This window comes from Prunus persica, chromosome G2 (assembly GCF_000346465.2).
Source record: "Prunus persica cultivar Lovell chromosome G2, Prunus_persica_NCBIv2, whole genome shotgun sequence".
Lineage (NCBI taxonomy): Eukaryota > Viridiplantae > Streptophyta > Magnoliopsida > Rosales > Rosaceae > Prunus > Prunus persica.
Window position 1 is genome coordinate 7,233,134 of NC_034010.1, and position 21,011 is coordinate 7,254,144.

Below are 21,011 nucleotides of genomic sequence, written 5' to 3' on the forward strand. Positions count from 1 at the left end.
AATTGGTATTTGTGACACTCAAAAGTTTAGATCTATTTACATTGATACTCCTTGAGATTTTTAGTATTTTTACAAAACTTATTGAGGTACTGCAAAATGACAAAATTAACCTCAAATTATTAGATTGCATATGCACCTTCAAGGTCTAATATTTGAGGTTAATTTCGTCATTTAAAGAATTTTTCTTGATGACATCATCAATTTGGGGACGAAAAATTAATGAATGAAATTTTGTAGTGCATAGATTTTGTGAAAACACAAAAAACGTTGGAAGGTGGATGATCATATCTGGTTGCTCTCTCACTTACATGAGGAGAGTATTGCTAAGGTTTCCTTGGCCGCGGTGGTTAACCTAGCACTTTCTCTGTTAATTCTTCCAGTTTTATGTTTGGTTTATTATTGTCTCTCTATTTGCGTTGTCTAATTCTTCTTGGAATAGGATTGAAGTATTTATGTTGTGATGGGTTCGAATTATCTCCCCCTGCATTCTAGGAAGGCTTTCCTTGGGTGGGCTGATATTTGGTCATTTTTCTACAACACATTTTGAAACAGCTAAACGGATGAAGATCAACATCTCTGTTAGGTTTTCTCCTTTTGTTTATGAGGGTCTCTTTGATTTCTCTTGGATCTCGTCTAGATCTTTTTGTGTTTCATGTGGATTTTCACTAGGGTTCCTCCGTATTGGTGCGGCTTTTGTTGGTTGTCAACGTTGGCCTTGTGGGGGGTGTGTTGTTATTTCTCTGCGTTTGGATCTACATGTGTGAGAGGCTTGGATGGAGTTCTCCTCTATGTGACAACTGATGTTAACTGATGGTGTTGGATGGAGTTCCACCACTTGTGTTAAAGATGGTGGCATTTGACATAGAGGTGCAGCCAATGGATACTAGGGTACTCTCTATTGGCTTTGCTAACACGGTGAAGGAGACCATCATAAAGGGGTCTCTCTAGTCTTCCTAATGTGTTTGCAGGAACGTTTGTGGGCTTAGGCATCCGATAAACGTTCCTACTCTAATGATATTTTGTTGGAAGTTCGTCATGCTAAGGGGCCAATCTTGATCCTCTCTGCCTTGTCGGTTAGGGATCTGAATTAAGAAACAAGGAGATGGTATTTAGTACTTATGATGGCTATGTTTTGACTCTCACGACATGTTGTTCTACATTGTACAAAGAACTATGCTTGCATAGGAGGTCTTCTATGACAGTAATACGTTGTGGTAGGATGTTCTTTGTTAGGCTAGTAGTCGTGCATTGTTTTGTCTGGTTTGGTGGAGATGGCGTTTGGTGCTTCTACTAGTTCTGTTTCAAACGCTCACTATACGTTGTTCTACACTGTACAAAGAACTATGCATGCATAGGAGGTCTTATTTGACAGTATTATGTTGTGGTGGGATGTTCTTTGTTGGGCTTGTAGATGTGCTTTGCTTTGTTTGGTTTGGTGAAGTTGGTGTTTGGTGCTTCTGCTAGTTCTGTTTCGGATGCTCACGACACGTTTGTTCGGCACTGTACAAAGAACTATGCAAGCATAGGAGGTCTTCTTTGATAGTACGTTGTGGTGGGATATTATTTGTTGGGCATGTTGTTGTACTCTGTCATATTTCTTTTGGTGTTTGTGTCGTTATGACTCTTTTGTAGTCCAATACATGTGTGTCACTCTTTTCTCTACTCCAAAATTTTGTCCAATATGATTTTCCCCAGAAATATTTTAATGAGACTGCATTCCTACATGTAGGTTCCTTTATAATGATTTCTAATGATTCTATGATATTCCCCTTTCCCTTAAAAAAAAAACATTGGAATGTGGCAATATATCATAGTACTGAACAAAATGATGCCGTAGGAGTGTGCCTTTCCTTGCACCTTCCTAGTTCCCTACCTCAACCGCATTGCAATATCTGCATTAAAATTAGAGATATTTAGTCATATACCCATTCTTAGCACTAAAACTATAAATAAACCCTATACCATTTAATTTATATAAACAAACTATAAAAAAAAACTCAAAAAATGATAGCTAACTTTATTGAATTTAATTTTGATTATTAAATTACTTTGATGCATTATTAAGTGTTTTGGGCTTTTTTATGAGGTTTTGGGGTTGGACTTGTTTTAAGAAATCAATGAAAATTTTGTAATTTAAAAGAAGTTAAAAGTCTTTTTGTTATGTTGTAAATGAGTTTTGGATGTGTTTTTAAAACCCATTTCATATAAGGTTTTTTTATTTATTTTATAATTTAAACTCCTATATTTGATATAATAGTGAATCCCCTTAAAATTGCTCACCTATCTATATTTTCAAGAGATATTTAGTGATATACCCATTTCTAGCACTAATATTATAAATAAACCCTACACAATTGAATTCCTATAAACAAACCCAAAAAAAACCCAAAAAATGATAGCTGGCCTTATTGAATTTAATAGTGATTATTAAATTACTTTGATGCCCTATTGAGTGTTTTGGGTATTTTTATGAGATTTTGGGGTTGGGCTTGTTTTAAGAAATTGATGGCAGTTTTGTAATTTATAAGAAGTTAAAAGCTTTTTTGTTATGTTGTAAATGGGCTTTGGGTGTGTTTCTAAAGTCCATTTTATATAGGATATTTTTATAATTTGGGCCTCCATATTGGGTATAATAGTGAATCTCCCTATTTTCAAACCCTTTATTTGAGTCTTTGACCAAAACAAATATATATATATATATATATATATTTCGAACCCAACACACCACATAACCCCATTCCCATATTAATAATGTTCACGCCATCTGCACATGCATATCTCTATCCCTTGGTATAATAATTCATACCTCAATAATCTTATAAATAAACCCCCAAATACCCTATTCATACACACACTTCCATACACCCACTCAACCCCACACACATAGAGCCTCCCAAAAACATCACACTCAAAATGCCAAAACTACCCTTCTCTCTCTTCCTTCTCCTTTCTCTTCTCTACAACTTTTCACTGCTTTTGCCAACCTCTGCATCCTCCTCCTCCTCGGCCTCTTCCGCTTGCAAGTCCACCCTCTACCCGAAACTATGCCGTTCGATCCTATCCACCATCCGATCCTCCCCCTCCGATCCCTACAACTACGGCAAGTTCTCCATCAAACAATGCCTAAAGCAAGCACGCAAGACATCCAAAGCCATCGACCATTTCCTTCACAAGACCAAAAACAAGTCGTTCCTCGTAAATCACAGTGAGCGGAACGCGCTGGAGGACTGCTTCGAGTTCTCGGAGCTCAACGTGGAGTTCTTAGAGGCGATCTCAACGGAGCTGAAGTCAGCCGAGTCGCTGAACGAGGCGCTGGTGGACAAAGTGCAGACGCTGCTGAGCGGCATTGTGACCAACCAGCAGACTTGCTACGACGGGCTCGTGGCGTCTAAGAGCACAATTTTGGGAAACGACACGTCGTTGGCTACGGCGTTTTCAAATGCTACGCAGTTGTATAGCGTGTCGCTTGGTTTGGTCGCGCATGCATTGGCTCGTAATCTCAAGAAGCATAAGAAAAACAAGGGCTCTGATCATGGTGGAATCAAAGCACACAAAATTCGGGAGCCACTTGAAACCTTCATTAAGGTACGTATGAGTTTTAAATTTTAGTTTACTAATAATTTGACATTTAATTATCTAATTGTGGTTTTATATTATTAAATAATTGGGCAAATTTTGTACCATATCTGATAGCAGAGGCTACTTGCCTAGATTTGTCTAGATTGAATTTTAAAACAATGCATGGAATATATCTACAAACAAGTAGAGTTATTTTAAGCTACTATGTATGAGAAAAAAATGTTTTACGTGAGCACGTGTTTAGAAGCTAGTAAAAAATACAAGCACGGTAGTTAAGTAATTTATAAAAGGAGAATGGCACATCCCGGCCCAACAAACAATTAAGCAAGCGTTTTATGGTGGACTGTTTAAATATGTAGTGTGGAGATCTGGGAAAATAAAAAGGAGAACTATTAAATGAAAAATGATTTTTGGGTTAAAATTGGGTAAAATTACTTTAATAGTTTATTATTGTGTGATAGGATATGAATCTTATTTTAGATTTTTGGCTGTTAGGTTCTATTTAAATTCTCTTTTTTAATAGCTTTTATCTGAAAATATTAGGTTTTGCACATAGATTAGTTTTTAATGTTTAATCAAGCATTAAAATTAAAAAAATTACCCATTAATGTAGTGGTTTGGAGTATTTACTTTTTCAGGCAAGGTCTTGGGTTCAAGTCCTAGCATCCGTGTAGTATGTGTGAGTTTAGTATACTATTACTTCTCTTAATAAGAAAGGGTTAACCAATGCCTGAGTTTCAAACAGATTTTGTAGAATATATTGGAGTTATATTTTGTATATTTATAATTTAATTTATAGAGGAAGATGATATATTGCATTCATAATTCACGCTTAAATATTGTTAATAACACATAAGATTAATAAAAATACGTATATAGTTAAGTTGAATTTTTTACTCAACTGGGTTTTTCGTGTGATTGAAGCAGATCTGGAGTAATGATAAATGAGTCAACGACTTAATATAAGAGGGCTTGGTCAATTATTATTATTATTGACTTCACATGATTTCTGCATACTGCCAGGCATTTGGACCGCCGATGAACCTCCCTCACCAAATACACCACGCCACCTCCCCATCTTGTTTTCTTGTCAACCCACCACCCATTTCATTAATTAAGGCTTTAATTATTCAAACAATTATAGCCAATCTTAGACCAAAAGTATTCTTAACATGTTAATCAAACCAATAATTATCTTCTTCTTTTTTCTTTTTTCTTTTTTTAATTATCACAATCGGTTCTAAAGCCTAATTAGGTTCAAGTATTTCTTCTAAAATACAAACTCTACATTAATTTAATTTACGTCGAGGCCAACTAATAAATAATTCAAATCTTTCTTTTTGGAATATTTATAATATATATTTTGGGATGTGAAGTTCACCAATACAATGAGTTTGGTACCATAGGCAAACTGAATTAATCATGATTAACTTTTTAAAAAAACAAATTCATAGGGCATTTCACTCCTCAAATATTTTTATTTGTATTTGTTTTCTTTCTAGGATTCTCTTTAATTAATTATTTAGAAAATTTTATATTTATTTTGTTAGTATTATTCTTTTTTTACTTAAAGCTTGTTTGGGAGAATCACTTTTGGGGTCTTCTCTTTATAATCACTTAAAACCACTTAAAGTGATTATATGAAGAAGTAATCTCTACATGACTGCTTTTTGACCTATACAGAATCACTCCAAAAAAACCCCTAATTTTGTTCTAATGTCATTTAATATTATTTTCACTTGTGGTGTAGTATTTTTAACTTATTAAATTTTATTTATTTTTGAATGGGTATGTGAGAGAACAATTGACATTTGGTTGGCTGTGAATAACTGGGGTTGTCCAGCACGTGAACACGTTTAATAAACCTAAATCTTCGTCAATACGCCAAATAATGGTTGAATTAATGTAACACTTTGAGATAAATATATTGCAGGCTCTACGGAAAAATCCTGTCAAAAAATCCACTGCTTCACAAAGAGGGGAACGAATTCTTGAGCAAATGGAGAGCAGTGGCATTCTAGTAAATGACACCGTGATTGTGGGCTCTTATGGGACGGACAACTTCACATCCATTGGAGAAGCCATTGCTTTTGCTCCCAATAATTCAAAGGCTGAAGATGGATATTTTGTGATTTATATTAGAGAAGGATACTATGAGGAGTATCTTGTGGTTCCCAAACACAAGACCAACGTAATGCTGCTTGGCGATGGCATTAACAAGACTGTCATTACTGGAAACCATAGCTTTGTTGATGGCTGGACTACCTTCAATTCTTCCACCTTTGGTAAGTATATCACATTTCTTGTGCTAGTACTCTTCTCTTTTCAAAGTTGAGTTCAAAAACTTGTACCGGACTGTTGATGTTACGTGGCAGTGTTGAGTGACTAAAAAGTTAGATACTGGTTTTTATTTTTTAAGTTTTTAGATATATGTCATCTTTTAATTGGATTATTTTGCCACTTAACATTGTAACGTACGCCTCACAATTTTTTCTCATCCGAGTGGTTTCCGCTTCTGTTTGAGATGTGAGTAGATTTATAGCCAAACTGCATATATATTAGGGAAAATGCTACAGGATCCATGTAGCATTGCTCCAAAGTAAACGTATAAAAAAATTGAAAATTCTGAACACCTTAAAATTGAAGTATATGTTTGACTTTGATCATGCTTATTCTAAAAACTCAATTCTGTCCTGTTACAGCTGTTTCTGCAGAACGATTTATAGCCATAGATATTACATTCAGGAACACAGCTGGTCCTCAGAAGCACCAAGCAGTAGCTGTGAGAAACAATGCTGACCTCTCCACATTTTACAGATGCAGTTTTGAAGGCTATCAGGACACACTATATGTACATTCCCTAAGGCAATTCTATAAAGAATGTGATATATATGGAACTGTGGATTTCATTTTTGGGGATGCTACTGCTGTCTTCCAGAGCTGCAACTTATACGCTCGAAAGCCGATGGCTAACCAGAAAAATGCCTTCACGGCGCAAGGACGATCTGATCCGAATCAGAACACCGGAATCTCCATCCACAACTGCACAATTGAAGCTGCAGCAGACTTGGCATTGGACCTCAACTCCACTTTAAATTATCTGGGAAGACCTTGGAAGTTGTATTCTAGGACTGTTATCATGCAGTCTTATATTGGCCCTCTCATCAGTTCAGTTGGATGGTTGGAATGGAATGGGACAGTTGGCTTGGACACCCTGTACTATGGTGAGTTTCAGAACCACGGGCCCGGCGCGAATACGAGCAAGAGAGTACAATGGCCTGGTTATAATCTCATGAATGCTTCACAAGCTGTGAATTTTACTGTCCTTAATTTCACTCTTGGTGATACTTGGTTGCCTGACACAGACATACCCTTTTATGGAGGGTTACTCAAATAGAGAACTGAAACTTCCAAGTGATATAAATCTTTGTATTGATTGTATTTATTGCTTAAACTTTAGTTTCCATCAAAGCCAAAAAGTTGTATTACAAATTTGCTGTGCAAGAACAATCGGCAAGTATAAGAAGGGACACAAAACAATCATGATCAAAAAAGAGAAACAGAAAATATATTGAAAAAAGAAAAAGAGAGACAATTTTTCCCATGAAACAATCAAATACATTGGTCAGAGGTTGGATTTATAGGTAACACTCGCATCAGAGATCCACTTGTTTCCTTGGAGAAGTGAGTGCACTGTAAATTTTCCTGCTGTTTTACTGTTGATGGTTCTCAATCCCTTCCATTTAACTCTATTCCTTGTGGAAGAACCGGGCCCGAAATTTTGAAACTCGGAGTAAAATATGGTGTCGGGTGCTGTATTGCCTACCCATGGCAGCCATCCACTTGGGTTAATCAAGCTTCCCATGAATGTCTGCATGTACACAGTTGTTGAGTAATTCTTCCAGGGCCTACCGAGATAAGTTTGGACAGACGACAAGTCGCCATAAGGCGAAATGGAGCAATTCTGAATTGAAATTCCTGTGTTCTGATTGGGATCAATCTTCCCTTGAGCAGTGATGGTGTTCTGTTGGCCAGCCATGGGTCTCTTAGGCATTATGTTACAGTTTTGGAGCACCACTGCTGAATTCCCAAATATGAAATCAACTGTTCCATAAATGTTGCATTCCCGGTAGAACTGGCGATTGGAATGAGCATAGAGAGTGTCCTGGAATGCATCAATGTGACACCGGTAGAAGACGGATTGGTCAGCGGTTGACATCAAGGCCACTGCCTGGTGCTTAGCTGCTCCTGCAGTGTTACGAAACCCGATGTCCCGAGCAATGAAGCCCTTCCCAAAAACGGCTGCACCAAAAAAAAAAAAAAAAAAAAAAGAAGAATTGTTCCTGTTAGAATATACTGGTGACATTGCTTAGCACATCGCTCACATGAGTACAAAAATTAAAGAGAGGTCGTCAGTAAATATAGTACAAATAGTTTATGTTAACGTAGAAATTGTTAGCATATGAGAATTTACCAAATGTGGCGCTCGAAAATGTGGGAGTTCCATCGATAACGTTGCGGCCAGCAGATACGATGGTTGCGGTGGATCCATCGCCGACTACCAAGACATTCCACTTGGTTTTCTCAACTCTCGCATTCTCAAAATAAACCCCCTTCTTGACGTAGATGACTGTTCTCTTCTTGCTTTTATCAGGGACAGCCTTGAGTGCAGCATGAATTGTTTTGTATTTTCCACTGCCGTCGCTCGCCACCACAATGTCTGCCTTCTTCCTCAAATCCGAACTCTCAAGTAGCTTCCGGTCCCTCGGGTGCAGCCACTCTGGCACACCCTCGCTATAGCTGGCTGTAGCTGTAGTTGCAGGGTGTGTCAATAATCGCCTTAGCTTCACAGAGCTAACAACTTTCGAAATCCAAGACACTATAGCAAGGCTATTGCTAGTCAACTCAGTAGAATTCTTCAAGTAACTGACAATTTTATCCTTGAGTTCTGCTTTTGCATCGTCAAAACCATCGATGCAAGTTTGCTGATAAGTGCCTGAAGAACTCAGCCAAGTTTTAAGATCATCAAACACATCAAACAACGACTTGTCATCCGATAACGAGTCGTTGAGATGATCCAAAGCTAGGCTCAAAAGCTCTTGACAATTTTCCAAAGCTGCCTTAGACAATGTGTCGTGGGAAGTCCCATTCAAAATCCCATCACCCGAAAAACGACTTGCGGCTTTCGACAACTCGTTGATCGCCACTCGAATCGCCAACTTGAACAGATCCTCAGGCTTCGCATTGGTGGAGTTAACCAGAGCGCCAAGACTACTATAACATGAGTCTTGGTACAAGGTCACATCACAAACAGCCTTCACAGAAGTAGAGAGGCTTGAGCCTGGTTTGCCACCAGAGTTATTCTTATGAATGGTGGTTCCAACCACAGCAGCAACCACCACACACACAAGAACTATGGAGGACAGGCTTATGATGACGACTCTCCTCCGCGTCTTCCGACGAGCGTCGAGCCGGGATTGCTCCAACTCATTGACTTTGCCATAGGCTTTGAAGGAAGACATGATGCCAAATTTTTCTCTGTTTTGTTTTTCTATGTGTTTGTAGATTGCATGAGAGATGGTGGGTTGGGTGTGCTTATATATATTGAGGGTTTGAATAACATAACGCGGCACTACGTGCTTTGCACTACACTATTTTTGTTAACATTTTCAACTGATGGAGTGCTTCACATGTTATTGGAGGCTTTAAATCGTGGGTTCATATATGGCTGGTAAAGTGTTTTTGGTGCGGTCATTTTCTCTCCCTACAGCACCAAACCAATATTATATAAACAAATAGAATAAATTTAAAATAAAACAAAATAAAATAAAAATTAATCGGCTAGCTGGTCATGAATTTCGGCATTTGAGTACTTGTGCCCATTCCAACACATATTAGATGGGTTCAGAAAAAAACTATTGACAATTTTCTTGCAAAACTCTGGAAACTTTAAATAGGTTTTTAGCATGATATATTATACAATTACTCATATATAATTTATTTAGAGGTAAAAATTTAAAATTAGTCACTTGTTATTTTTTAATTAGTTTTAATATCTAAAATAAATTAGAAAATGACAAGTGGGTAGTTTTGAATTTTTCTCTCCAAGTAGGGTCTATATGGATAATTATATAATATGTCATGCTAAAATGCCCAAACTTGAAGTAACACCTAAAATTAGAAAAATTCTTGGTTAATTTTTCAACGGAGATTAAATAAATACTAGCGACCATATTGCTCAATATTCCAATGTTTCTAATGTTTATCCTTTTTGTAATTTATATCCTGAAATTATATATCATCTTTTTACTCATTGTACTTATAGTAATACTATTTAGACACACAAGATTGACCACATTAACTAAACGCCTTATGTGGCCATTGATGTGCTCATGTCATGTCAATTAATGAATATTGACATGTGAATTCTATTTTTATTTATTTTACTTTTAATAATCATGAAAAAAAAGAGAAAGAACCACATTTGTATACCACATCTTTATACCATCTTATGTAGCAGTTGAGATGGACATCCACATCAATTAAAATTATTTAATATTTTCTTTTCTTTTATGATTTATTCTAATATTTATTTTTCTAATTGTCTTAATTAAAATACACTTCATTGATTTAATTGATGTGACATATAATATGGACATGCTACATCATGTGTATAGAAATGTGGGATAAAAATGTGGTAAGTGTAGCATTACTCAAAATAAAATAGAAAAGAAAAAACAAAACCCTAGAATCCCCGTCTGTAGTCTCACACTTTATCTACTCTTCATCTCCAGCACTCCCTTCCTCCCTCAAATCCACCCATCCCTATCCTCCATTGTTGTTGCTGAGATTTGGAGTTTTCTCAATAAAAATCTTCTACCACTTTTTTTATTTAAACCTAGAAGCACATACGCACAAAAACATTTGTAAAAAGAAAAAAGAAAATCAACAAATTGAGTATCGAAGTTGTTGTTTGGATTGCTCCATCAATCTGTCCAAACACTGTTTCCAATCCGAAACCTTCTCGTCTTCACTGACTACCTAGTCTCACACAATTTCTTGAAGATTCGTCACTTTTATCAAGAAGGGAAAAAAGACATGTCAAAATAAATTAATAACAAGGGATTACAAATTTACAATATTACATCTTCTCTACTGCAATGTCTCCATTTTTGTTGTGTTCTTGCCAAATAAATATGAACTAGTTGTATATTGTGGAAAACAGATTGGTGTTGCATATGTGGAATTTTAATAAAGTTTTATTCGATTTTTTATTTTTATTTTTTTAGTTTATTATTATTATTATTATTATTATTATTATTAATTTTATTTTTTTTGTGTTTTGGAATTTTTAGTGTAGTTTATTCTTTTCATAGTGCAATACCAATGGGGGATGCGGATGGGTTGATGGAGGAAGGTAGTGCTGGAGATGGAGAGCAGAGAAAGCGTGAGATTACAAGACGCTAGGGTTTTATTTATTTATTTTCTATTTCACTTTTAGTTTTTGTTTTTAATGATAATTGAAAAGAGAAATTAATAAATAAAAATAGAATCCGCATGGAAAAATTCATTAATTGATATAGCATGACCACATCAGTTGCCACATGAAGTGGTTAGCTAATGTGGTCAATTTTGTATGTCTAAATAGCATTACTTTCATACTTATTCTAAGTAGGGGTCGTTCTCATTCAAGCGAGGAGAGCCAAAACTATTGACGGTTAAGGTTAGGGTTTTCTCTAGTTTTCTTGATCCATTTTATGCGCTGTCTCTCTCAGTCCTCTATGATTGTCTCTCTGGGTTCTTTTTGGTGTATTAGGTCTCGTGGTTTTAACTCGTTTGTTCTCTGTGGGGAGGGCTGCGTCAGCTCCTTGTGTTCCTCGTCTAGATTACTCACTCATGGGCTCTTGGTTTGGTTGTTCTCAATCCCAGGGTCTGTGATTTGGATTCGAGACCCTCCTTCCCAAGGTCTTCCTCTGATGTGGCTTGTGTGCTTTTGTTCTCAACGTACAAAGTTGGGCTTCGGTTTTTTTGTCTTTTTTTTTTTTTTCTCTATGGGGCTGTCTGATCTAGATGAGGAAGTGGCTCTCGATGATATTGACCGCTCGTTTGGGAGTGCATGTGCTTACAAATCGAGACAAAGCTAGAGTAGTGACTGCTAGTTGGGCGGCCTCCGTTTAGATCTTGATTTGTGGTGGGAAACAGAAGTGTGTGTAGGAATTGACGATGGAGGTAAGCATATGATCGATAATGGCGTCGATTTTAATGGTCAGCGTCGATTGGGTCCCTATGGCTTTGCTAACAAGGCAGAGGAGACCAGCCTCGAGGGGTCTTCAAGGTCTCTCTGATAATTATCTGCTGGAACTTTTGTGGGCTTGGCATCCGATGAACCTTCGGTAAACTAAAGTTTTCTTCTTCAAGACAAGAGGCCGACATGGGATCAAGTTGGGTCCCGAGGTTGTTCTTATTTATTTTGTGTTTTGTTTTTATGGATGTTCGTGTTAGTATTCCTTTGTTTCTGACCCATTGCATATTAGACAACTTCCGCGCTATGCAAATGACTATGTTTACATAGGAGGTCTTCTTTGACAGAATCTGAGAGATGCGGGTGTGCTTTTTCGATGAGTTTCATTTTGCTTAAGTTTTTTCCTTTGTTCTTTTTTCATGCGGATTGTTTGTCTTGGTGCTCTTTTGGTTCTGCCCATTGTATGTTGAACAAATCTCGTGTTGTACAAAGGACTATGTTTACAAAAAAAGATATTCTTTGACAAAATTTGAGAGGCGTTGGTGTGCTCTTTTGATTGGTTCATTTTGCTTCAGTTCGTTTCTTTTGTTTTTGCATATGTGGGTTGTTCATTTTGGAGTTCTTTTGGTTCTACCCATTGCATGCTGAACAAATCTTGCGTTGTACAAATGACTATGTTTACATATGAGGCCTTTTTGATAGAACCAGAGAGGTGTTGGTGTGCTTTTTTGATGGGTTTTCTTAGTTTGTGTTTATTGGTGTGGTAGTTTTGTTTTAGAGGTGACTGTTTTGTATTTAGATTTTTTGTTTGGGACTCTATTTTTAGTTAGCTAAATGTGTGGTACTTTTTTCTTACATGAGGTTATCCCATATGGTTTCCTAAGAATGTTTTAATGGGGCCATTATTAACATGCCAGCTCTTATGTAATGTTCTTGGGTTATTAATGGAATTTCTCTTCCTCTAATAAAATGTACTTATTCTAAAAGCAATTCTTTTGGTATTTATTGTCCACCTGATAAAATTCCTACTATAGATTGGATTCCATTTGAATAATGTTTCACCTTTGTTTCTAGAATTTTTTTTACTACTAGATGGAAAACTTGGGAAATAAGAAACAAATATGCTTTGCACTGACGTTAACTCATCCATCATCAATAATTCTAGACTTACCACATTTTTATACCTCATTTTCATACTATCTGACGTGGCATGCGATCTAGCAACTAATGTGGCATGCCACATCAATAAATAAAGTAATTGTTTTACATTTGTATTATTTTAGACAAAATATTTTTAATTACAAAAACTAGTTGTTCAACCCTTTAACCAAGAAAAAATAACCTTTTTACCCAAGTAAAAAAACCACTTTACTTTCCATGCCTCTAGTGTCCCCTTCTTAATAACATATTTTACCATTGATCTTAACAAAATTTGTGTGGAAGCAATTAAAATATTTTTCATTAATTGAGATGCAAATGTTTCAGCTTGCAAAACAGATGTTATACCACCAGGAAAGATACCAGTAAGAATTCCAATATCATAAGGATTTTTTTATAACAAAATCAGTGTTAGCATTGCCATTAGTAAAAACTGAGCCATCAAAATAAATTTTAGGAAATTTGTAGAAGCAGGACTCCATATCTATAACTCTTAGCATTTTGATTTTTTCATATTTTAATTTAATGCTATTAATTTGCAAATAACTTAGAAGAAAATAATGGATATGCAAAATTGCTTTTTTGAATATCTTGTTGAACATTTAGAAAGGGTAATGCTAGACTTACCATATTTTGCACTTGCTTTCTCAACTATTCAGTTATAAGTCTGCACCATATATATCAAGAAGCAAATATGGTAGGTGATAATTTAGCTCATTTAGAAAATAATTACGATCACTCCTGTATTTAGTTTTGTAATTTTCCTTCTTCGTTTAGACTAAAATTTAACATGTTTGGAAATTGGATCCGTACGTGATCCTCTTTTTGATTGTATTTTTTTTTATTCAAAAAAGAAAAATATCGGATCACATAAACTATCCATGTTTCATTTAGTATGGTTGCAAAGACAAGTATATGAATGAAAATGAATAGAAAGTGTTACCCAAAACCCCCCTAATCCTGGTAATAATCCAAGAGATTATGTTGGATACAAGCATGCCACTATTAGTAGGGTTGGCAATGGATCATGGTATGTCGAGATAATCACTCAACTTGAAAATAACCCATTTAATAAACGTGTCAAGAATGTTAAACATGAACACAACTTGTTTATTAAATGGATTACATATGATTATGGCTTGGAGTGCTACTAGTGTAAGGACATGATCGTTATATCATGGGAGCCCAACACCGATCGAACATAAGCGTGACATAAATTGTTTAAAAGAAGAAGTATAGCATTAACCAATCGACTTTCAAGCCCCTCTAACTTAAACTTAATGGTTTTGTGGCATTAGCTTTGCTCATTTCATAAATTATTTCTGAATTTTATTTTTGAATTTAAATATTACAATTAAACCTTATCATGTGATAATCATTCTTTCTCAGCCTGAAAAAGTGTAGTTGTCTGTGTTGACGAGTAGAATCAAATGGTCAACATAAGGTTATGAAATGGTAAAACCTGGCTAAGTGTATGAAATTTATACACATAAGCATAAGGAATAAGTCATCTAAGAGGGCGCCGGTGTGGTGCCAACCAACGTCTTTCTGATGCCAGACTGAAGGTCTATATGGGAGAGAATTTAAGTAGAATGTTAGTGAATAAAAAATCTATTACCCTTTTTTTAACTAGAGGGACATGATTTTCATGATTAAGGGGAGCATAATGATCATCTTGTCATGCCTACACTTGGGGAAAAAAATGACGTGATAGATTCGACCAATGGCAGAAAAGTGGCACAATTTAGGTGGTCAACAACCCTCAATCACGGGGCTAGGAGATATGGGTCTACAATTGCTCCTCTTTACTATGTAGTGTGGGGATCTCGACTCCCTCCTTAGGTTCACTCAATCAAGGGGAGATAAAGTAGTCCTCAGTTATATTCAACCAAATGAGGACAATTATGATTTGGGTTGAGTGGATAACGAACATGACATGAGATTTTTGGTCCAAGAAATTAAGAGAGTTCGTGGTTCATTTATTGCACAGTTCACTCATCGTCATTATTAGCAGCCTTATTCAAAGTTCCTTCATTGCATTTAGTTTTACATTAAATCTAAGCATGTATCTAGATTAAGTTATTTAATATTTACAATACATCTAGAATGACTTTGGGATTAATATGCATTTTTCCAAGTCTTGCTACATGTATGGTTATTTATAAGGATTAACCTATTTATGGATGGTTGGTCCATGGCCACACTATTTAAATGCCGCTTTTATGGGATGGGGCATTCATATTTGGAATGAATTTTATAACCTTTGGCTTTTGAGAAGAAATGTTTCTTCTATTACTTAGCTCTTATACATTTGGTGGATTCCTTAAAGTGGCGCATTGTTTATCTTTGAGTGTTCACTTGTGATTTCTCTCTTATTCTCCATTTATTTGGTATAACTGGTATAAGAGTTCTTCCGATCATGGTTGGGAGGCTCGGGTGTTGTGGAGGTCACCAAACCCAAAACAGCCAAGAGTCAACAAATTTTGAAAGAGATATGTGTGATATTGAAATGGATGATTTAAGGAAACAAGTACAACAACGCGGTATCCATTTATCTCCAAGGCACGTCAAGTATCCATTTCACATTTAGAGGGCTTTGCATGGTCAATAGGATCGCTGATTATATAGTAGTCCCTTGTCTTTCAATGGGTTGGTCATGGTCGTTCCTATAAGATGACTTATGTGAGTTGGCATAATCATATAATTTTTAATTGTATTTAATCAAGATAATAAGGTTTATGTTATCAATTGTAAACAGTCTTATAGTTTTACAAACTTTTTTATTTATGTTCAATAAGGACTCAATTACTTATGCTTATTAGTTTGTTTTAAACACCAACTCTATCTGTAATATGTGAGATATTGTTGGAGTTTGATTAATTTAAATAGAACTGATCTCTACTCTCACAAATCATCAAGTTCTATATTGTGCTTGGCCTATTGATAGCTAGAACATTTTGGTATTTGAAGAGAGTGGAAGATCATTCTCATATTAATTACGTTTGCCTTCTGTCGTGGGTAATTTATTGTTTTATTTTGTTCTGTACAAGTTGTAATCCTATTTTATGTTGGTATGCTGCTAGAGATATATTCTTACATGGGGTATCAGAGCCAATTCAACATCCTTAGGGTTCCGTTTTTTATTACACTTCAATGAAACTCAAAATTAGGGTTAGATAAAATTACATGGGTTTTGTTTTTGATATTAACATATCGGCTAGAAGATTTATGATTTTTTTTTTTATTCTGGTTTTGCTTCAGCAATTATTTATGATTTCATTGACCAAATTTATTTTGGTTTATGGTGTAGTATCTATTTCAACAACTCAATCTCTTAAGATTACTTTGGATTTGGGTTTTGAGTTTCTGGTTTAAAATTTTGGTTCTTGATTGGTTTTGGTTGTGAATTTGGGGTTGCTCACCTCGTAAAATTGTATTGGAAGTGGATTTGACTCAAAATGATTACTCAATACTTCAAATGTGTTGCTTTTGTTTTTAGATTTTTATGTTGTCTATTTTGACTTCTTCTCATCCTGTATTTTGTCAATCCAACTTTTTGTTTTGTAGTCGATGGAGATAAGAAACTAATTTTATCTATGATTCTTTTTATGAGTATTATTATTATTATTATTATTATTATTATTATTATTATTTGTGTGCATACTTTTGGGTTAATTAGCTTCTTGGCACAAGTCAGAATCTTTATACCATGAGTTCTTTCAGTTAGTGTACTTAAGCCTCGTGCAGAAATAGGACTTACCAAATTCACTTTCGGTTAGCTGATGTTATAGTTTAATTGTTTTCTTCTTTTCATGTTCCTATGTATGCATTAGTTCTTTTCTATAATGAACTAACTTCGCATGAGTCTTTTTCATGATTTGAGTCAATATATCTAGTATTGACACATTTCAATTTTGATGTTGGTTTCTTATGCATAAAACCAACTATATTCATCAATAATGCCTATGATGAATGTGTCATTCCATGAGATAAATTCAAATTTTGATGTTGGCTTATTAAGTATCAAACTAACTATTCTGTTATTTATCACTAATGTCACTCATGAATATTGTCAGCCTATGACATAAGGTGTAATTTTATTTATATATATTTTCTCATTGAGTTTTACGCATTATATTAATGTGACTGAGATGCTACTAAATATGTATGTGCTTGATTGCATCATTTTTCAATTAGTATCAAATCTTAGGTTTGTCAATTGATTTGTTTTATCTGTTCTCCTTTCTTATGCACTAAAGAAACTTTAATTGAACTTGTAAATTGATTAAGCTATCTCATATCTCTTTTGGATTGTACAATAGATTTGGGATTCTACTTTTGTCTTGTGTAAGCTTATAGCTTGGATTCTATAAGTTCGGCTAATTATCGATTGGGAACTTCCTTCTCACTATCTCTAGGTGCCAGATCTGCATACTATCATCATTTATTTTTATATAGATAGCAACAAGCAAGACAGAGCCGCAAAGCTCTATATTGGAAGAAAATGGACTATTTTGACTCTTCCATATAAAAACTCAATTCAATAATTCTATAGAACTAAATGAAGATTGAATTAGATTATAGTTGTTCATGTTTTTTCAATTGTTGCATTTTGGAAAGTTCTGCACAATAATCAAATGTCATTTTGGTATTTTATGCAACTTTTTTTACTTATGACATTAACATGGAAATAACATACAAGACTGCAACATATCTTGAAAGTTTTCGCATCCGCACTAAGAATGCCTTGCTATCGATTCATTTGGTATCTAAATTCTAAAACAAAATTGTAATGTGATTATATACTATTGTATGTCCTTATATAGTTTGTTTTCAGACAAAGCAAAATTTACCTTCTAGTTTTAGTAAATCTAGTACTTTTGTTAGCATGGTAATATAATAGAAAACCTATCTCTTGATTATGTAGCGGAACTAAATTCGAATAGTTAATTGTTCTTTTAAAAAAATGTATCTTATTGTATCTTTTTTCTTATCAATTTGAATTGAATTGAATTATTTACTTTTCAATTTTTTACTAACTTGATATTTGATCTTTATTGATTTTCCGCATAATTATCATGTAACTAACTTGGTGCAACATAAAAGGAGTTTTTAATGCAGAGTTTTGATATTGATTTTGTTTGGAGAATGCAATTATGATGAAAATTGTCACTAAAATTATTTTATGAGTTCAATTCAATTATGTGACAGTTATTGTGTTTTCTAATTCATTATCAAACACCATGTTTTGATTGATTGATTCAATTGTGTTGGTTGGTGGCCCTTTTGGTTCTTTTAAATTACTAAAAGAAATTCAGTTTGTCATTCACAAACTTGATAGATGTATAAAATTATTTTCGACCAATTGAATAATCTACTAAAGTTGTGTATTTGCTGTTGTTCTGAAAAGATTGTTTACAAAACTCATATTTGTAGTTTATGGGATATGAATAGTAGGTTGATTTCCAAAGAAATTGTCTACTACGTTCTATTATAAACTAATGCATAGTGAGTCATGTAGAACTTGAAAGTTATAAATTTCATCTTGCATAAAGGTGTTGGAATTTGTAGTTTTGTTTCTTGTGAATTTATGCTTGGCTATGCAAAAACTTCTCATAATAGTTTCTTGCCCAAAGGTGAAACCGTATTCTATATTTTGAATACAAGAAAAAACCTTATATCATAGCTTTCTGTTGTAATGGTTTCTATGAAATCTAATAAGTCTTTAATACTTGGTGTCATTTCCTTGAATTTTATCAACATTCAGAAGTTAAAAAGGGGATCTTACGGAAGAGATCTTTAGTAGCATCCTCGAGGATTTGTTGAAAAGGGGAAAGAGAGTTATGAGTGAAAATTAGAAGTCTCTTCATGGTTTTAAACAAGTTTAAAGAAAGTAGTATCTAAAGGTTGATGAGGTGAAGGGAAAACTAAAGAGGTTGTGCAATATATAATAGGTTCCTTTTTTTTAGAAATAAAATTTCAAGAAGGGTACTAGATGCAGCCACTACTTCATGAGATGTCTAAATACATCATATTATGATATGCATTTGTGTGAGTGGGGCTGCAACACTGGTACAAAGATGAGAAGTACAACACAAATGTGAAGGACGAGGAGCGCTTTCTCTCCTTACCGGGCCTACTATCATGAATTCAATCATAGCCACTCATTATGTAAGATTTTGTCTTACATAATAAAATAAAACAACCTAACTACTTCACATGATTAAGATTTTAATTTAGAGTGCTAGGAAGTAATAAGTTTCTTAATATTCACAATTTGTTTCATATATAAATAAGAGACAATGTAGTTGCTTATTTGCATCTTTAGCTTGTAGTAATTTGTTTAATATTATTTTGTCAACAAGCTGTTTTACAAAATTTCTTTGTGATTTTGGAAACAAGCTACATTGGTTTGACCGTTTACTTTTTAGAAAATGGAAAATATGGAAGGTGTTTGGTTTCCCTTTCCAAAATTTGGGAAAAATTCAATGGTCACACTTCATCATTTCATTGTATAGTACATATATGTATGTATATGCATAGCAAGACTTTCATTTGCACTCATCTTATTGGGTAGGTTTCAAGCAAATCCTGTTGAACTTGAAGATAGGTACAGTTACTTTATTCATTGAATAATCATTTTGAGAAAAATTGTCATCTCCTTCTTTTCATGTTGTTACTTTGCAAAGATTTTTTGTTTTGTTTTTTTGTTCAAGCTTGAATTTCCTTCAAGGAAATACTTATGGGAGGTTTTTATATAACTCCATTGTTTGGACAAAAAATGTGATAGTTGATCAGGTACCTAACTCTTCACATATTATTGTTATGTCTGCGGCATTGTGTTTCTGGTTGGTGTGTGTGTGTGTGTGTGTGTGTGTGTGATCTTTGAGTACTGGTATAGTTGAATTTGTGTCAATTTTTCTAAAGTTCTACACATGCACTAGTTTTGACAGATGTTTTAGAAGTACATTGATGTTTTGGTAAACCCAGTGATCACTATTGCCTTGATTTGATATGACAAGCCAATATGATTAAGCTACACTCATGTGGGAGAATGTAAGATGACTTATGTGAGTTGGCATAATGACATAGTATGTTTTATTGTATTTAATCAAGATAATAGGGTTTATGTTATCAATTGTAACTAGTCTTCTAGTTTTGACAGACTTTGTTATTTATGTTCAATAAGGACTCAATTACTTATGCTTATTAGTCTGTGTTAAGCACCAACTCTATCTGTAATGGGTGATATATTTTTGGAGATTGATTAACATAAATATAACTGGTCCCTGCTCTCACAAATCATTGAGTTCTATTTTGTGCTTGGCCTATTGATAGCTAGAACGTTTTGGTATTTGAAGAGAGTAGAATATCATTCTTATATTAATTATGTTTGCTTTCTGTCGTGGGTAATTTATTGTTGTGTTTTGTTCTGTCCAAGTTGTAATCCTATTTAATGTTGGTATGCTGCTAGAGATGTATTCTTACAGTTCCTTCATTGGTCATGAATTATTGGGTAAAAACAACTATGTGCCAATTATCCGTTTAAATTGTAGGTGATGTATATACTTTCCTTACTCTACATGAAGGAGATGAGTTTTGACGCTTTTTATGTATAGTTTGGTTATTCACTATCAAGAGTTGGTCTTATCTTCTCCCTTAGCCCAATGTGTCGCCCGAGATATCTTGTGTAAACTAGCGGTTTCTTCCTACCCTGGTGCCTGGACTGACATTGCTACACCTAATCAATGCATGATTAGGTGAATGCTACTTTCTCGGGTACAACTTCAAGAACGATTCATCTTGATACATATCCCTTGTACATGTGTTATTTTTTATTGGGTGGAAAATTGTGTTCTAATGAGAGATAAGGCACCCTCAATCAGACCAAATTAGTTACCTAAAAATCTATGCAGTCTTCATATGTTTTATGGGTCCATGTCGAGATTGGCCATGGCATTGGGGTTTTTATTTATTTATAAATAACTCATTTTTAAAACTGAAAAATAGTTAATGAATAAAATAGTAGTTA

The 21,011-nt window shown here is 34.6% G+C and overlaps 2 protein-coding genes across 2 annotated transcripts; one reads left to right on the forward strand and one right to left on the reverse strand.

The window, feature by feature from the left end:
* On the forward strand, positions 2,703 to 7,067 carry LOC18786938 (probable pectinesterase/pectinesterase inhibitor 25). Its single transcript, XM_007220584.2, has 3 exons — positions 2,703 to 3,585; positions 5,513 to 5,864; positions 6,282 to 7,067. The coding sequence occupies exons 1-3, from the start codon at positions 2,914 to 2,916 to the stop codon at positions 6,974 to 6,976; spliced, it is 1,719 nt and encodes a 572-aa protein (XP_007220646.1). The 5' UTR covers positions 2,703 to 2,913; the 3' UTR covers positions 6,977 to 7,067.
* Positions 6,998 to 9,101, reverse strand: LOC18787185 (probable pectinesterase/pectinesterase inhibitor 46). Its single transcript, XM_007219684.2, has 2 exons — positions 8,054 to 9,101; positions 6,998 to 7,881 (listed from the first exon to the last, which is right to left on the reverse strand). Exons 1-2 carry the CDS (start codon positions 9,099 to 9,101, stop codon positions 7,205 to 7,207), a joined length of 1,725 nt encoding a protein of 574 aa, XP_007219746.1. The 3' UTR covers positions 6,998 to 7,204.

Excerpts from the sequence above, each read along its gene's own strand:
- LOC18786938 (XM_007220584.2), top strand. The coding sequence starts at position 2,914 with ATGCCAAAACTACCCTTCTCTCTCTTCCTTCTCCTTTCTCTTCTCTAC. Across the intron at positions 3,586-5,512 it reads CACTTGAAACCTTCATTAAG|GCTCTACGGAAAAATCCTGT; the intron begins GTACGTATGAGT and ends AATATATTGCAG. Across the intron at positions 5,865-6,281 it reads CTTCAATTCTTCCACCTTTG|CTGTTTCTGCAGAACGATTT; the intron begins GTAAGTATATCA and ends GTCCTGTTACAG.
- LOC18787185 (XM_007219684.2), bottom strand. The coding sequence starts at position 9,101 with ATGTCTTCCTTCAAAGCCTATGGCAAAGTCAATGAGTTGGAGCAATCC. Across the intron at positions 7,882-8,053 it reads ATTTTCGAGCGCCACATTTG|CCGTTTTTGGGAAGGGCTTC; the intron begins GTAAATTCTCAT and ends TTTTTGGTGCAG.